Genomic DNA, 18,334 nt, shown 5'->3' with positions numbered 1-18,334 from the left:
GAATGGGTCGTTGTGAGGCTTCTGCTGAGCTTGATAACTACCCATTCTTTGAATCAGGTGTGTTGGAGCAGGTAAACATCTAAAACATGCAGAGCAGGGGGGGGCACAAGCACCAGGATTGAGAACCACTGCCTTACACACAGATCCAGCTAAAGTATACATGATAAACCATCAACTCACACATCATGTAAAAAATAAATCCCTAAACCCCTCGTGTCTGAAGCGCCTGTCTCCAACCCATCTGTCCCTGCAGTAGCGGCGGTGCGTGTGAGCCCGTGCCACTCCCGCCAGCCCTCCATCATCTCTGACGCGTCGGCCATGGAGGCCGACCGCTCCTCCACGCCCAGCGACATCAACTCCCCCCGCCACCGCACACACTCCCTCTGCAATGTAAGAGCGGCTCACCGCACCCTGACAAGTAATCAGCCCCTTCACAGTTTTCATCTACCACGCTATGCTATGCTGTACTATGCTATGCTATGCTGTACTATGCTATGCTGTGCTGTGCTATGCTGTGCTATGCTGTGCTATGCTGTGCTAACCTGTGCTATGCTAACCTATGCTATGCTATACCATACTAGACTATACTATGCTGTCATGTTATGCTATGATAGTATGTTCTGCTATGCTATACCTTATTATACCATACTTTGTACTGTAACGTACTAGCATACGGTGCATTTACTTTACTATACATACTGTGCGATATACTATTACTAAACTATAGTAAACTATATTATTTCAATGATGTTTCAGACATTTTGAGAGTTCACTCCATGATTACTGCATTGATAGGAAGGCTTGTGATACAGCTTGTGATCTCAGCTGAATGTGTGGGGGAAACCTTAACACTCCCATGCCCTCTGTAGTGTTCTTATCATCGCTCTCTCTCCTCCACTCTCTCGCTCATGCGACGCGTGCCATCATCTCTTTGTTCTCCCCATTCCTTTATCCCGCTCCCTCTGATCTCTCCGTCTCTCCTGCCCCTCCAGTCTCTAGAAGATCTAGAGGACCAGAAACGTAAGAAGAAGAAAGAGAAGATGGGACTGGGCTCTCTGTCACGAGTCTTTGCCAGAGGCAAGCAGCGCAAGTCCCTGGACCCTGGGCTGTTTGATGGTACATCCACCCCTGACTACTACATAGAGGAAGATGCTGACTGGTAGAGAAAGGTGTTGAGACAAACCACCAGTGTCCCCAAGCGGCAATGCCAAGGAGAGGGTTTAGTTTTATTGCACGCATGCGTTCGGACGTAGCTGTATGTGTGTGTGTGTGTGTGTGTGTGTGCGTGCGCGTGCGTACGTATGTTTGTGTGCGCCTTAGTGTGTACATGAGTAAACAAGTGTGTGAGTTTTTGTTTGTCCATGGCCAGAGGCCATGTTAGAAGCCTGAAGTGCGTCTTGCTTCGCTGAAGTGTAAACATTACAAGCAAACTGCATCTTTATGTCTGTACAGTTCTGTAAATAGTGTTGACCGTGCACATGGCCTTGGTCCCTTAAGCGTGGATATTTTCACTGTATCTGCCGAGCGAAAAGAGCTCTGTTATGAATTATTTTAATTGTCTTTATATATTAGTTTTTTTTTTTTTTTTTTCGATAACTGGAAACTTGAAGGACTGCTGTACCTGTAAATAACAGTCAGTGTGCACTTTGTGCTTGTAAATGTCTTTATGTCCCGAATGCTTCTCGCATTTTGCCATTTTTTACCCCTCATCCCTTTTGTTTTCTTTAACTTAAACTCCCCTGTTCATTGTCCTGTGCTTGGTCCATTCCTTACCTGCCACCCATTTAGAAAAGGTTTTCCTGGAGGCAATGTGCAGACTTCTCACCGCAATCTGGTATCAATATAAAACAACCTATCTGTAACTTCAAAACACGTCCAATCCACCTGTCACAAATCCCAGCAAAAGAACATTTGGATTCCTAAATTGTCAGAACACTAATATTCTACTTTCAACCTAAACTTCAGAACTCTTTTAAAACTTATTTTGCTTTGTTTACAACTCTCGCCAGTTTAGGATAGATCCGTACAGGTGAGCAAAGCCATTCCTAACAGGAAAAGACAGCTGTGGAAATGGACCCAGGTGTCCCCGGTCGCAGCATGTGTGGAGGGCCATGCATGCCGTTACCCCACTCCCTCTGCATGGTGCCTGTGGGATCGACCTTTGACCTCTAGAACTTCCTGGCAGAATTTCTTTAATGAGAAGACATGTCCTCCTGCAGTATTAGTAATCCAAAGAATTGATAGTATAACACCATAGAGAGAGAGGGATTGTGTATCTTGAGGTGCTTGGCTTGATTTATCAAACTGTATTCAAGAGGAGTGGAGGCAGGTCAGGTAATATAAATGTGAAACATTTCATTCATTTCCTGAAGGACACGTTTCGAAATTGCGTGGGTTTCTGGAAGGTCAGAGAGATTAAGTCTGGTGATTTCAACAGCTTTCAAAGACCACACTGGCTTCACAGTTATAATCCTGTTTTAATTACTCAGATAAGCAGCTGTAAGAAGGAAATCAGGAATAATTTATGCCAAACTTTTTAAACAAAATCAGAAACGATCCAAGCGTTTCTTCACAGGAAAGTGATATCTTTCTTCTGCAGTGTAGTTTTATCTCCAAGTGAAGACGCTCGTCTTCGTACAAACCAACTGTCAGAGTTGCATTTCCTCAGTGCACGTGCCCACTCCGGCGCATTCTGTGTTGAGTCGTACTCTTATCCTTTCCAAATATTAATTATTCAGCTCCTAATGTTTGTGTTTGAATATGGCACACGAACCTCTGCTAGTTGTCCATTAGGGAAAGTGACAGTAGGCCGCAGCTTCTATTACGAGTTAGCATTCACATTTAGTCATTTTTACATTTAGCAGACGCTCTTATCCTTGCCCCCAAGGACACAACGTCATTTGAACGGCCGGGAATCGAACCGGCAACCTTCTGATTAATAGCCCAATTCCATAACCCCTCAGCCATCTGACTCCTACTAGCATGGCCATGAGGGAGGGAGGTTTAAAGAGGGAGAAGTCATTCTGATGAGCAGCTTGCTGGTTTGCCCTGGGGGTTAAATCCAGATTTAGCAGGGCTAATCAAACTGAAACAAACGCACACCTTATCCCCTGACCTTGATGTCAAACCAAAAATCAGGAAATCAGAATTTAGGCTCAAGCCATCGCTGAAATAAATGCAATTAACGAGGTGCCAAAGGTTAATAGTGTTTTTCCAAGGGAAAAATATCTACTTGGATTACGTTTTTTTTCTGTTCTATCGCCATAGCCTTATTGTAGATGTCTGCCTTGCCTCACAGGAAATCGTTTTCCATTACCCTGACACTTAACTAACGTGGTTAATTGTTCATCTTACCTAAAGCCGTGTTAAGAGTCACAAGAGCACAAATTCAATTGGAAACATAATGCTGCTTTTCAAAGGGTCCTCCCCAAAAGCAGAGAGGATTATGGGTAGAAACATCAGCATAGAGACCCCTGAATAGCACTAGATAGCTCATCCTTACATGGCAAGTCGCTCACAGTTGATGTCAACAACCAAAGGCTGATTTGTCACTGTATTCTTGCCTCTTACAGCCTGTTGTGGTGCCCGAATAAGATGAAGCTGACATATTGTACTGTAAGCAGAGTGCTTTTGTGAGTTTTGAAAATGCCAACTCAACTTTTTTTATTCAGGGGTCTCACCCCAACTCGCTACAGGAATATTTATTGATCCTGTCTTGCTGAAATATTTCTTATCAGTCTATCATCCATCATTTTATGTTGCAAAGAAGATCCCCTTCATATCTGCAAATATTTTTGCTTTTTGTAAATGAGGTAACACTATTGAAATTTTAATTATTATTGAAGAGTTTTATTTAAAGTAAAAAGAACAGTTCTCCATGGAGACTCTTTGAGGTTTAGACATGTGTAGAATTGACAGATAGAAAAGACATTCTAAAGGCATGGCAAAATATGCTAAAGCTAAATGAGAGAAAAAAAAGATTATTTTAAAATAAAATAATTAACAAAGAATTACCACACTGCCTTCCTCTCTTCCCTCTGTTTGTGTATTTGTTGTGGTTTGGCTTTAATCCTAAATCCTTCTCTGCTGGGTGCTGCCATTATTTAAAAACCTGAATGACAGCTTCCCCAGCAAACTCAGTCCACCTTTGACTGGCAGTGTTCCAACACTTCCTGGTGGCTTCCTCTCCTCCTCCACCTGTTTACTTCATGGCCCAGACTCTCTCTGAAACAATTGGCTTGACCATTACAATGGCCGTGAAGGAGGAGATGAGGAAAGGAAGGCATTTGTTACTGTTGGAACACTGCCCATTGTGGACACAGTGTCAATAACACAGCCTATAACCTTAATGACTGATCCTTCCCTGTCTCACCTAATATCCCCTGGACTCTGAACACAGTGAAGCAACCCATGAAAGTGATTCAGTCAAGTAATACGATCCTTTGGATCTTTAATTCATGAACAGATCGGTCAGTCCATATTCAGAGCTGTCTTGCTGGGTTTGCTAACTGTGTGCGCAGACTCTTTCTGGTGTCCTGAGGAATTGCTCGTTTTGATACCAGCCCTGCTTCAAGTTGACCTTAGTGTATGGCCTGCTGTTTTACTTTTTTCAATAACACAAGGTCTTCTTTCAGTGATGTCAGCAGCCAGTCCAGAGCCAAAGTTCTGAAATACAGAACTGTGTGCTCTCAACCGACACACAGAACACAAACATTCTCCTCCTCACACAATCTCTGGCCAGTCTCCAAGGCAACGGGTTGCTCTTCAAATGGCCGCTGGACGGTCAAGGCTGGTGGTTTGAATGTGTGGTTGTCCTCTTTGGCTGATGTCCATGTTCGTTTCACTGAAGCAGCCATCTGGGCCATAGTTTGGTCCTGTAGGAATCGCCGTCTTCTCAGAAAAAGGGTTGACACATTCTACTCTGTGTAAATTGACTGCCTATGGAAAATTACCATATTCTATTTGATTCACTCTCTTTGTTATGGCTGACCCATGAGAGTTGGTCAATGCAATTCAACTTTTTCAAATGATTTTACATGAACAAAGCACCAAGTATAATTTTCCTCTTTTAGCATAACTACATGAATCGCAATTAGTTTTAGTGCCCTCCGGGTCAGTAACATTCTAATGGAGGTCAGAGTAAAGAACACAGAACAAGAAAGACAGCGAAGACCTATGGAAACCATGCTGAACCTGTTCCATCACCCTAAAACACACTCCGAGAACCCAAACACATACGTTTGTGCAGATGGAAGCTGCAAGGCTTTTTCTTTCATGCACCGTGAGAGGTGCAACAAAAATGCACCATGGAGTGAAGGCCCAAAATATACATTTTTAATTGAATGTCCTTCCTCTCATAATAAAAATGACTTTATTTGTCTTTTAGGTCTAGATATTTTAGAGATGTCTAAAAATTACAGCTCGACACTGTAAAGAGAATGAACAAAAGGCAATGAAATCGGAAGTAGTAAAGGATTATCAACACAGTGTCTTATTCATACCTGTACAATCCCATAACCAAGCTTTTTAAAACTCCTAAAGCTTAACAGTAAGTGTAACATTGTGAAAAAGAATTACGGTTAAGTACGGAATTTTCAATAAGTATAAGATCGCCACCTGGTGGAGAATATACTATCGCCACCGTGTGACATACACATTGTCATGGTGTGTGTAGAATTTCTCAAATAAAACAAACACAATCACAATTGCCCATAACGGGGAAAACTGTTGTACGAAAATGACTGGTGCAGCTTCGGGTTTCAAACTGTAGTTCTGAGAATCTAATATTCCTAGATCATACAGTATAAACTTGTATAGGCAGTGGGGTGATTATAGCTCAATGGTAAGAGTTTTTGACTGCATATGTTTTTATCTTCAATCTCAGGATTGAATGCCCGCTGTACATCGCTTTGGCTTAAAGGGTCTTCTAAAGGTACACACCCATTAGGATCAGGTTGTGGACACTAGCAGTAAGTTAAATAAACTTGCTGAGTAGCCTACTTAGTGAGTTTGGAAAGGCTTGTTTGGAAAGGCTTGTTTATATGACACCGCCATGGTGACAGTTCGTTTGTAAATTACTTTGAGGCTCAACTCAACTTTTTGTATAGGAGCTCTGCCCAGTTAGCAAGTCATTAGGCGAAAATCAGACAACTGGAGTGAATACGTCTATGGCCTGAAAATAACGCGTGTAACACCCAGTTGATTAACAGGTTTGCGAGTTTCTTTCTCGTTCTGGGGATGGATTATTCAATGCACCCACTGCCATCCTTACTCCCAAACGTCCCCTACTCATGTCTCCTCCCCCTGCCCCTCGCCCACCTATCCAGACTCAGACAGCCTCTCAAGCCCCACCCGCCTCAGTCTCAGCCTATCAGACGGTGAGGATCCACTGGACCGCCTCCAGCAGGTGGAGCTAGCCAGGACCACGACCATGTCGATCTGGAGGGCTGGAACGGTCCAAGCCTGGCTGGAAGTTGTTATGGCAATGCCAATGTACATCCGGGCCTGCTCTGAGAATGTTAAGAGTGGCAAGGTATGACACGAAGAAACACTTACTTATTTTACCCTTATGTCCACCTAACACTTCAAGACATAGGGTTTATCTAGATGACCTATTAGCAACATTATCTGTTATTCTCTCCCATAATATGATTTCATCACTCATGTAGATGGGAGTGATTTGAGGACAGAGAAATCTAAAGTTTTTTGTGTAATATTCGTATTGCTTTAGCATAGCATCAGAGCTAGCGAAAGAGTGCATGCATGGTTTCTCCCTCGGCAGATGTTGCTGAGACTGTCAAACTCTGTGTCCAAATAGTTGCATAATATCCTAATCTCACCCATACACTTCCCCTAGATATAGTCTTAATAGCTCGACGATGTCTATATATGGCAGTGATTCGATACGGCGTAGCTATGGCAGTGTTGCAACGGGGTAGTTACGGCAGTGTTGCGATGTGTTGTGTGACCTGTGTGTCCAGGTGCTGCTGGGTCTGACAGATGATGACCTGGAGCTGGGTCTTGGTGTTAGCAGCCCCATGCACCGCAGGAAGCTGCGCCTGGCCATCGAGGACTACAGGGATGCAGAGAACGGCAGAGGGTCAGTACGAGCCTCCTGTGTGTAGAGTAGGCTACATGTCTGTAGTCTACCGTACCGGGGGTTTGACAGACATGATGTTGTGACAGTGTCACCTGGTAGCAAGTATTGCTTACCTGGGCTGTTATTTTGGGAAATTTAAGGCCTTGTCCAAACGGTAGACTGAAAGACATATTTGTAGAGTAATATTTTAAATCTTTCAATCACAGGCTGCTGCCTACATCTGTGATAAATCCTGTACAATTATAGTTGGTAGTCGTGTATCTACACTACACAGATGCTCCTGTCTGGACCTGACCTCTCCCCCTACTTTCACCCTGCAGGCTGTCCAAGGCTGCCCACATGGACCATCACTGGGTGGCCAAAGCCTGGCTGAGTGACGTAGGCCTGCCGCAGTACTCCCAAGCCTTCCACACACACCTGGTGGACGGGCGCATGCTAAACTCCCTGACGAGACGAGACCTGGAGCGTTTCCTCAACGTCACCAAGAAGTTCCACCAAGCCAGTCTGCTGCTGGGCATAGAGCTGCTGCACATGCTTAACTTCGACAAGGAGGTAGGCTAGCTATGGACAGAGGTAGGCTAGCTAGTTAGGAGTTTGCTCGAAAAACGCAATTTATATTCACACTCAAAAAAAAATTTTTTAATCTAATTTATTTTCACCGGCGACATCTGCAGGCACTCCAAGCTCGGCGGGGGCAGTGTGAACATCAGAATCTGGACCCTCTGGTGTGGACGTGTCATCGAGTCATGAGATGGGTCAGAGAAATTGACCTGAAGGTGGGGAAAATTGTACTGTGTATTGTTCGGTTTAATATGTGGTGTTGTTGTTGCACCGTGTCCTGAAACACAGACTGTTCGTTGCCGTTAACGACTGTACTACTGTTAGTCAAGGAGCAGACGTGCAGTTCTATCTGCTGCGCGTGCTATATCCACTTCTGTAGCCACTCCGGATAAAAACGTCTACTGAATGAGTTCAGTGAATGTCATGTATTACATAACATGCAGAATGCAAGGGATTGGCTTGAGGGAAAAGGCTAGATGATTTGTTAAGCTACAAGTCTGTGTTCTCTGAATGGACTTAGTGTTGAATTGAAATGCTTTGACATTAATAGTCAGCGTCAATACTTACACTGGGCACTCTATTCTGTCCAGCAGTTTCCATGGTGAGGCATAAGAATATTCCACATGGTCAGTAAGAAGGCTTGTTCGTCTTGATACCTTGTTAGTATCCTCAACATGTCTGAAGAGATAGTAATAGCCTTCAGCATCACAAGTCAAAAGGTGCAGTTCAGCATTACGAAACACGTTATGAATCCACCAATACTCCCCTGTGGGACCGGAGTAATACAGTATCACAACGCCAGGCGTTGAGTTTGGTTGAAAACTGTCCTCGGTCGGAATTTTTGCTTTGACTTTTGGAAGAACAACAGCCCCGTGTCCCTCCTCTCTCCCCGTACAGGAGTTTGCGGACGGTCTCCAGAACAGCGGAGTTCACGGGGCCATCATGGTGCTCGACCCCTCCTTCAACACGGATTCCATGGCAACGGCCCTGGGGATTCCCAACAGCAAGCACATGGTCCGCCGACACCTGGTGGAGGAGATGAAGAGCCTTGTCAACTCTGCCAGGTGAGGAACACTGGAGGAAAACCAGAGAGGAAGAGAAACGATAAATGGAGCGAGGTCATGCAGGTGTCCTAGAGGACAGGACCTATAGAGAGAGAGAGAGAGAGAGAGAGAGAGAGGTCCTATAGAGAGAGGGAGGTCCTATAGAGGACAGGACCTATAGAGAGAGAGAGGGAGGTCCTATAGAGAGAGGGAGGTCCTATAGAGGACAGGACCTATAGAGAGAGGGAGGTCCTGTAGAGAGAGGGAGGTCCTATAGAGGACAGGACCTATAGAGAGAGGGAGGTCCTATAGAGGACAGGACCTATAGAGAGAGGGAGGTCCTATAGAGGACAGGACCTATAGAGAGAGAGAGGGATATAGAGTACAGATAGAGATGTTTCTCATCTGTGGGAGCTTACCAGATGGATCATGTGATGATGATGATGATGATGTCATTCTGGCCAAAGCACATGACCGTGATGGTAATGTCGGTGACACAGTCATGCAGCGGGACAACACGAGCTAAGAGAGTGTAGTTGCCATGACCAAGTAGTTTTTTTGTAGTATCTACAGTTACAGCCCACTACACACAACACAAACTCAAACAAACACACGAACCAAAACACACATACACACGAAAGCAAACACAGATACACGTACACACCACAAACAAATACTTGCAAACTGACACACAGGCACACAGATACACACCACATGCACACACACAGTCACTCACACACACCCCTGCTGTCCCCCTTCCAGGTCTGGTGCCCAGCAGGACTACGAGAGGCTGGGCATGGGTACCCCGCCCACCCTGCTACGTCAGAACTCCCTGGGTCGTCCCTCCAGCTCCGCCAGCCGGCACACGGACGATGAGGGCTCCCTCCGCCGGCGAGCGGTCAAGGTGGGTCGGTACCCCACCCCCCTTCACCTTCCCTCACCATTCCGCTCCTCATCACCGCCCCCCTTGTCAGTCCTCACCGCTCCTCATCATTGGCATTGCAAGAATGTCTGTTAATTTTTAGCGAGACAAGAATGGAATGAGATCACTGCAAGGAATCTGTGAAGCTAAAGATTAATCTCTGGAAATGGTTGATGAAGTTGTATCGTATCACTAAAAGTCACCCACTCTTTCCTCTCTCCCCCCCACCCCTCCTCCTTTTTTCACCCTCCAACCAGCCTCCAGTTGGTTTCAGCCCCAAGGCTCGTGGTGGGCGGGACTTGAGTTGTCATAGCAGCTATGGGTCACTGCCCAGAGAAGGTCGCGAAGAAGCTCCTCCCAGGTCAGAGGGCAGCCCAATCCATGGCTACTCGGGGATTGAGGTCACCAACGTGTGATGTCATCAAACCGCGCCAAGAAGTTGTGGGTTCCAGTCCCTGCTCTGCATAAACCCTGAGGGTGTCAGTCAGACTTCAGAGAAGTTATTGTTCTAGAGTTCAGCCTTTACTGGTCAGAAAGCACTTTTTTTTTTTTTGGAAGAAACTTTTTGCTTTTCCAATCTAAGAACAGCTTTTGACGTGTCTTACTGGTATGCGTGTTATCTGCCCTAACTAAATGTTTTATTTTTTTATGTGCAAAGCTTTTTTCAACAGGAAATTCATTCAGCTTTGTTTTTGTAGTTCAGACAAGTCTGTTTCTTATCGTAAAGAGAGAAAGGAATTTATTTTTTGTTTCTTCAGGGTACTTTGGCAAATCAGCTTAAACTAACAAAAGCACAAATAATTGAAAAAGAAAAATATACTTTTTTAACAAATGTCTTGGCATTTTCATCTAGTTCTACAGCAGCAAACAAACAATGCCTTGTGAACTTGACTGAGACAGAAATTGTCAGAAAAAAATGAAAAACTTGAACAGAATTTTTATTATTGCCTGCTACATGTTAGATAGTATTTTTTCAGTTTGTATATTTACACTGCTGTGTCTAAAGTGAATTAACCCTCTCATTCAACATTTGATACAATAAAGCTGGCAAAATATGACTCAAAACTAACAATAAAATTCTGTGTAGCACTTATAATCAAAATCTTTTTACAAAGAAATCTAAGGAAAGAGGTAGGAAGACAAACGCAACAGTGGAGTTGTTTTACTCATGAAGAGAAAGTCCCACCGAGAGAGAGAGAGTGTACGTCACTGACTGCTGAGAGATGACGGACAAAGAGGTCAACTGACACACACACATGTACACACACACATGTACACACACACATGTACACACACACACACACATGTCCACACACATGTACACACAAACACATGTACACAAACACATGTACACACACACACATGTACACACACACACACACATGTACACACACACATGTACACACACACACATGTACACACACATACATGTACACACACACACATGTACACACACACACACATGTACACACACACATGTACACACACACACATACACACATGTACGAACCCAGTAGCCTCTCTGTGTTGTAATCGCGGTGTTGGATACCTTAGCCTCCAGCGATGTTTATACCTGCAGCTTACTTTAACATGATGTCACTCCCTTCTCACGTTTGGGCTGACGGCATCACCTTGGTTACTAGGGAACAACAAAACAGTAAACAAGATGCGGTGTGACCTCTGGTCGGGTGTTCTGAGACAACAAGTGCTGGTAAGACAGACACAGACAAGACACATGCTTTTAGACAGTGTGAGACAGACATACTTTGAGACAGAGATAGTGTGAGACACGTTGTCTATGAGTGGTGTGCAGTCACCTACTGTACTGCCTAGTAGAGTGGGTTAATTATTATGGGATATTGAGCTTTGTTCTTTTCTAAATCAGGCTTAACGGATATTGAGTCAGGCCATATCAACAACGCAATACACATGCAAAGATTACGTTTTGTTTTGGTGATTCAAGTAATCCTTAAATTAGTATTTGAAACCAATTGAGATAACGTTTTCACAACATTGCATGAAAGCATGCGCTGCACCACCACTGCATCACAGACACTACCAAGGAACATCATTACCTGTGTACTGTAAGCTGTAAGTTCGGTCTATGCAGTTGAACATTGGGTTGCTGGGAGTCATTCGATTTGAGGCGTTGGATTCAAGCCTATGAGTCTGTAAACCCATGATCTTGATTAATTTAGCTGTGGATGTGAAACTAAGCGCCAAAAGCAGAACTAGACAGATGTATGAGCAGGGGAAACACACTGTTCACCATTAGGATGTCACATGACAGTCGTCTAGATACTATGTTAAACAATGTAAGATACAATGCATTGTAAAGACTGAAGTTTTTGTAATTATGAGATGGTGATCTCATCTGTTGGTATGCTGTTGCTATTAAATTTTATGGAATGGGAACTTTGCAAGAACAATGTCTACCATCACTGACCATTGTTACATGAGGAAGTGTTTAAACTAATAAGCTTTTAGTTGCTATACAGGGCTGTAACAACAACGCACATGCACACACATTCACAAACATACACACAAATGTAATTATGGTCCCCTGTGTAATGTGTATTAATTACACCAAGACAATACCTGTGCTGCAGTCAGTACACTGTCCAGAAGCGTGACCTGGTTTGGTCTGTTTTTTTTGTGGGCGGTTCTTTCTGTTTCGCCTTGGCTGTTCCAAGTTGTTAAATTCAAGACAATTGTTCTACATTGAGTCTGTGATTATTAGTGTTAGTGTGGTGATAACTCGTGTCGGGTAAAGGGACCTTTCATTTTACATCAATTATATAAACCACTACTAGCACTTTACACGACAATGGGTCAAGTATATTTGATCATTTCCATGTGTGCTTGGTTGATTAGTGATTTGCCCATTTGTCTGCAATCCAAAAAAGATAAGCTTTTGACATCAACACTGTCTCGATGAACGTCCAGTGTTGAAACAGTTACCATAGAATGCTGACTACAGTAGGCATAGGGGCTGTTCTAGGGGAGGGGGGGCAGTGCCCCTGTGACAACAAGCTTGGACCCTCTTGTGGCCCCCCTACATGTAGAGTCTGAATTATTATAAACATGGGGTTTTGCCTGTTAATGTGTGAAGAGATGAAGAAAACTATTTGACTACCGTTAGACAGGCTAGACAGCCTATGTGAAACATCATGCCGTTTCAGAACAAACTTATTACATTTGTCGTTACAATATGTCAACAATTAGCCCTTATGTTACTTTTCAAATGTGTTACCAATTTTAAAGTAACATTACACTATATTCAGCCCACGTGCAATGCACGACTCCTCAAGCCCGAGAATGGAAGGGTTAAACCTTAACTGGGAGTGTGTATCGATGTTGCATTTTTCTGTAGCCCATCCGTCGGGGAAAGTTCCTGCTTGAGAACTTTAACATGCTTTATGTTTATATTGTAGATACGTGATTTGTACTCAGGGACAGCACATATTATTATACTTTAATTTGCCGACCGGGTATTGTCCAACTTTCAAGGGAATCACAGTTTGGAATGCAGTAACGCAATCGTTTGAGTGAGTCAACAATGTAAAGGTAAGGCGGGTTGGTTTTATTCATTCATAGTCCATCAACGTATGTAGGCTATAGATATACTGTTACCGCCTTATGTAAATGGTAATGGTAATCTAAATGAGAACATGAACAAGGAATGTCTTTGTTTTCACAATAAAACCGACTATTTTTAGGATGCAGCTGTACGATTAGAATACACACTATCGTTACGAAATTCTCGGTCATATTATCCTACTAGTCGGTAACAGCGTTTCATTCGGACCCAATTTGGTGTACCGTAGTTCAAAGAAGCTTCAAGTTATTTAAAGCGGGTTTATTCCGATTGAAACACTATTCAAACAGGTTTCCTCAACCACGGGCAAGTAAGGGCCTACATCAGTGAAGTAATAGCCTATAACAAGTTTAAACGGAATTTAACTTCCCCAAACAAGCGATCCCCAAGACCCGCAGAAGAACTTGAAATGTCTACATTCGAAAAGGCTACATTCTTAATCTTAGATTCCTTATGCCTCATCATCTGAAGGAAATGCTAAGATGAAGTTAAATGACTACTAACTTTAATATTACTTCAGTATATGATCTTTCTTCTCATATTGCTACAACTGGGGGTTTCAAAGGGTAGGGCACCAAATTGCATTACTGGCGTTCTACTGTAACAGTATGGTTCTGCAACTTCGGGTGAACAGTTGTGACACAACACACAACTTTTCCATATGAACAGAGACCTTAACCTGTTGCTTTGCAAATTGACGATCCAGTCCTTGGTTATGTTGGGTGGAGTTTGGGTCATACCATGCATTCTTGAGTGTTATGGTAGTCTTGAATCAGAGGAGACTGGATACCCATAATATGTTGTCTCGAAGTCTCACTGCCTCAGCAAGTCAAAGCCTGCTCACCAAAGCATGTACTTTACTGACATACTGGTCTTGGCAAGCTGCAGTCAAAGTTATATGACTGGTAGAGTAACAGGGTTCTCACAAAAAAAGTGAATTATTTATAGTGTAGGCCAGAGAAAAGACACACATGTACTTACCACCTTGTCTCCCAAAGATGGTGTGTACTGACAGAACGCCCTTTGCCCAGCTCCAGTGTACCATCAAATGCATAGAGTGGTTTTTAACCATCATTACAAACAGCATGTTCCACCAGGTTCAGATTCATAGAAAATAACTTCACTCAACTAGTACCTCATTGCATTTAAAAATGTCTAACTTTACAATCGTGTGAGCAAAGGTTGTACTGCTGTAAATATTCAGTAGGTTCCCCTTTGTTAATGTATGTGTCTATTTATTGTCTGTGTGAAATGTGACTTTCGGTCAGACTTCCAGGTAATTGTATTTACTTTATGATGAGAGGTCCTTATCGAATCTGTCCTTCCGTTCATTCATGCAACATGTTGATGTTGCACAACAAGGTCCTGTAGAGGGAGTGCTGCTCTGTATTCATGGTAAAGTGACATCATTAAAAAGCACAAGACATTATGAAACGGCACGTTTCCACCCCGGGAAATTCCTATAAGTAGATGCAGGTGCATTCTGAGAGAATAGGATTACCAAAACACATCTTCATGAAGTCTGAAAGCTGGGAGGTTACTTTGTGAGGAAAGCTCAAGCTTCTCTTTCTCATTTGGACTTGTTTAGACCCACATGAGCACTTAATCTCAAACCAAGCAAACTGAGAAGCAAGTACGCTCAAACATTAAGGTAGGTAAAGAAATAGCTCCCCTGTCTTTTACTCTGTGTGAGTTTTGACCCTGTCGTGATCATCGTTTCATGATCCGTGAGCCGATCCTTCCTCTCTCCTTCCCGCTAGACGGAGCAACGCAGCTCGAACGCTAGACCGGCCTGACTTGGAGAGAAGTCAGAATGCGCTCCACCGACAACCCACCCCCCACCGCTGCCAGCAGGCCCGTGAGCACCAGCCACAACAACAGCAACGGGAACTCCGGCTCCCAGTATGCACTGTGTGCCCTGGGGGTGGGGCTTCTGGCCCTGGGCGTGGTGATGATCGTGTGGAGCGTGGTGCCTCCCGACCCGGCCTTGAACGGCAGCAGCGGCGCCAAGCCGGAAAACCGCAGCAAAGCGTCAACGGTGGCGTTCGTGCTGGTGGGGTCCGGGGTGGCCATGTTGCTGCTGTCTCTGTGCCTGGGGATGAGGAACAGGAAGAGGGAGCTGCAGGCGCTGCAGACGGCGCAGGATGGGGCCGGGGCCGGAGGAGAGGCCGCTGGCGAGGACGGAGAGACGTGAGTGGCTGAGACGCCCCGCTGCGGTTTCGTCTGTAGATTTAAGACTCGGGTTGTTGTGCTGTCGTAGAGATGAATCCGTTGCGGCCTTTCTTTCTTTGATGACTCTGATTAGGCTTGATAAACCGTCATTGTATTCGCGAGTCCATTACTCCCCCACATAATGTGACAAAATGTTTAGCGCAAACGAACGGACATTCAAATATTTGCTCTAGCATGCAGTATTTGTATATTCTTAGTGACTCTGCTTTTTTCCACTTTCTACTGTTCAGCAATGTTTAACTAGTTATTCCTGTCTGTCTGTGTGTTTGTGTGTGTGTGTGTGGATAACGTGTGTGGATACATGTTTACAGTGCTGAGGAGAGAGCCCAGAGGTACAACGTCCCCAGTTATGAGGAGGCGGTGGGCAGCGGCCAGTACCCTGTCCGCCAGAGCAACCTCCGTCACAGCACCTCCCAGCTGCCCGCCTACGACGACTTGGACCAGGTGGACGCCGTCCAGTTTGAGACGGAGGGGACCGAGGGACCCCCGCCCGCCGCCGCCTCCGGTCCAGCAGCCGTCCCGGCCAATCGGAAACCTGGAAAGAACAGCCGCAGGCTCCTCCCCCTCAAGATTCGCCGGATTAAATCGGAAAAGATGCATATGAAGGTGACGGATGTTTCACTAGAAGGGGGCAGTATCGAGCCGCTCACGCCCCCGCCTCAGTATGAGGATAAAATTCCACCGCTCTGAGAGACGAGCGCCCTCCTTTGGCTGGCGTTCGGAAATGCTACTGCTGGAATCCTCTGTGGATGTCTTCATTGAGGGTCTATGTGTCTCTACGCCATGTATGCCTATTCTAAGTGTGGGCTTCCAAACTTCTGCTTTGACACTTGGCGCAAGCAGTTCGTCTGAAGGCTCTTTTTTAAAACCATGTTTGTACAATATTGGAAACAAATGAACACTTGTTCAGTGCATTGGTTTTTTGGTGTCGGGATTTGACTGGATTTCGCTGTCATCATTTATGTTGATGGACTGGAATTGCATAGACTGGAATTGCATAGACTTACGAATCTCACAGATTTTGGAGACTGCTGTGTATGCCTGAACCAAAATGCCACAGCTGCCTTTCTAGATTACAATACCTACCCTGTCCATGTGTGTTCGTGTCTGTTGGGGCCTATGGAGACGCTACAAAACTAATATTCCCAGTAGGGAATCAAGTCAAATCAACCAGAATATGCAGTTATCCTTTTTGAAATTGGTGCCTTTTATAAAATCAGTCTGCATTCGTTGGTGTCTGAATCAGTCTGTCTTATTCAGCATTTGTGGCCTTTAGTTGAAGAAAGTTGAGCGCGACTAAGGAAGAGAGAGGCGGCTTGTGAATATTTGGAAGGCTTGGTGCTGTAGTCATGGTGAGCTGGGCAGATTTTCCACGGGCCTTAGCAATAGCAGCTCATCTCGCTGGCTGGTCTAACTCCATAGAGGGAGAGAGGGAGCCCTTGGCTGGGCTGACTTCATAGAGGGAGAGAGGGAGCACAAGAAATGCTCTGTCACTCAGCAGCTGGGCCCAGAGAATGGCGGCCATTGCTCCATCACTCAGCATTCCCTCACTACTGCTTGACTGGCAGCACTGTTTCATGAAGATCACGCAGAGAATGCACTCAGAAGAGGGAGGGAGGAATGGAAGAAGGTGAAGGAGGGAGGGAGGATTAGGGACTGTCCAAAAACCAACCTACAGCCTTAAGATGAGAAAGAAAGGAAGGAAGAAATAAGCCTTCTAAATGTATGATTTTGGTTCCATAGATGAATTATTTCTTCGAGCTGGCCTCATGTATCGAATTTGTTGTAGAGGCCAGGAGAGTTGAGTGGCAGATATTCCGTAGCATGCAGGCAATACTAACCCTTCCATCAGTGCCTTTTTTTCCTTTTGATTAAATGTCAAATTTACCTTTTCAACTTTGGACAACTGCGTGGTGCAGTATTCAAAATGAATTCTCACCAATGCATTCCTAGACTCTTACTGAAATGTTTCAAAGGAACCTATTCACTACTTGTTAACACTAGAGCACAGAAGCTTACTTTACAAGTTAGATATTTTCACATGCAGTCACGTAAGGAGGAGTTAGATGCTAGATGACGGCCTAGAATCACGTTGGTTTAAACATTTGAAGAGAAGCAAAACGGCTTATTTTCTACACTTTGAGGCTCAAATTACTGTATGTTATTTTCAGTGTTGTCTGTTTTACTTATCATGATACAAGATGTATGTGTACCTCATTTTGTAAGAGACCAGTTTTCACTGTGAAGAACGGCTGAATTTACTGCCATGGAATTAAGGAAATGCACTACAGGAATGTGTGTTTCGTCTTCTGTAAACCAACCATGTTTGTGTACAGTTTTATTTGGTTCAGTGATCTCTGAGTACTTATGTTGTGTTATGCATAGTGGCACTTGTGGTTAAGATTTACTTTTGTAAGACTTAAGATATACTTTTTTAATGTATTTTAAAGTAAGAGAGTCAGAGAAGATCCTATGTATTATGTAAGTTAATTTCCAATGTGGTGTTTTTCTAACACTTAAGTGTCCTGTCAGATTAATAAAACAAAATATTTGTACTCAAATGGTACAAACTTGTATTTAAAGTACCTGGATAAAGAAAATGTATATCCTAATAACAAGTAATACATTCAATGATATACTTCCTCTAATACACTCATTGTGACGTTTTCATGATGTGTAAACCTTTCACCTTATGACGATCTTGGTTAATGTTTAGCTGAATGATGATAGTTCTAGGAATTACAGTCTTTACCTCCTGGCTTTGTTATTGTTGAATAGTTTTGGCCTCAAGGTTATTCAAAGTATATAGCCATATACACAGCCCAGTTCAAAGAATTTCACAGGAAATGAATTATACGTTAGTTATTACTTCCTGCGTG

General features: G+C 44.0%; 2 protein-coding genes across 8 annotated transcripts in view; both read left to right on the top strand.

Moving 5' to 3' along the window:
- Positions 1 to 10,707, top strand: part of kazna (kazrin, periplakin interacting protein a) — a 96,265-nt gene extending 85,558 nt beyond the window's left edge. For 4 of the 6 annotated variants that reach the window (XM_067239550.1, XM_067239549.1, XM_067239551.1 and 1 more), the window contains 9 exons: positions 254 to 390; positions 993 to 1,116; positions 6,327 to 6,532; positions 6,981 to 7,099; positions 7,420 to 7,651; positions 7,774 to 7,875; positions 8,558 to 8,724; positions 9,466 to 9,607; positions 9,883 to 10,707. In XM_067239550.1, coding sequence (XP_067095651.1) covers positions 254 to 390; positions 993 to 1,116; positions 6,327 to 6,532; positions 6,981 to 7,099; positions 7,420 to 7,651; positions 7,774 to 7,875; positions 8,558 to 8,724; positions 9,466 to 9,607; positions 9,883 to 10,041 — 1,388 coding nt within the window. In that variant the 3' untranslated portion in view covers positions 10,042 to 10,707. Of the gene's footprint in view, positions 1 to 253; positions 391 to 992; positions 4,031 to 5,981; positions 6,210 to 6,326; positions 6,533 to 6,980; positions 7,100 to 7,419; positions 7,652 to 7,773; positions 7,876 to 8,557; positions 8,725 to 9,465; positions 9,608 to 9,882 lie in introns of those variants that run through there. The other 2 variants (XM_067239553.1, XM_067239554.1) reach the window with 2 other exon arrangements.
- Positions 10,708 to 13,019: 2,312 nt separating this feature from the next.
- tmem51a (transmembrane protein 51a) lies at positions 13,020 to 18,099 on the top strand. Of its 2 annotated transcripts, none has more exons than XM_067239562.1 (3): positions 13,020 to 13,192; positions 14,984 to 15,413; positions 15,767 to 18,099. In XM_067239562.1, exons 2-3 carry the CDS (start codon positions 15,037 to 15,039, stop codon positions 16,143 to 16,145), a joined length of 756 nt encoding a protein of 251 aa, XP_067095663.1. In that variant the 5' UTR covers positions 13,020 to 13,192; positions 14,984 to 15,036; the 3' UTR covers positions 16,146 to 18,099. The 2 variants fall into 2 exon arrangements, with proteins under 2 accessions (XP_067095663.1, XP_067095664.1); XM_067239563.1 differs by lacking the exon at positions 13,020 to 13,192 and adding an exon at positions 14,833 to 14,874.
- The last annotated feature ends 235 nt before the right edge of the window (positions 18,100 to 18,334 follow it).

The sequence above is a fragment of the Osmerus mordax genome, chromosome 7 (genome assembly GCF_038355195.1).
Source record: "Osmerus mordax isolate fOsmMor3 chromosome 7, fOsmMor3.pri, whole genome shotgun sequence".
Lineage (NCBI taxonomy): Eukaryota > Metazoa > Chordata > Actinopteri > Osmeriformes > Osmeridae > Osmerus > Osmerus mordax.
This window is presented reverse-complemented; position numbering and strand designations above follow the sequence as displayed.

Coding starts and splice junctions, on each gene's coding strand:
- tmem51a (XM_067239562.1), top strand. CDS start 15,037: ATGCGCTCCACCGACAACCCACCCCCCACCGCTGCCAGCAGGCCCGTG. Junction 15,414..15,766: donor GCTGGCGAGGACGGAGAGAC/GTGAGTGGCTGA, acceptor ACATGTTTACAG/TGCTGAGGAGAGAGCCCAGA.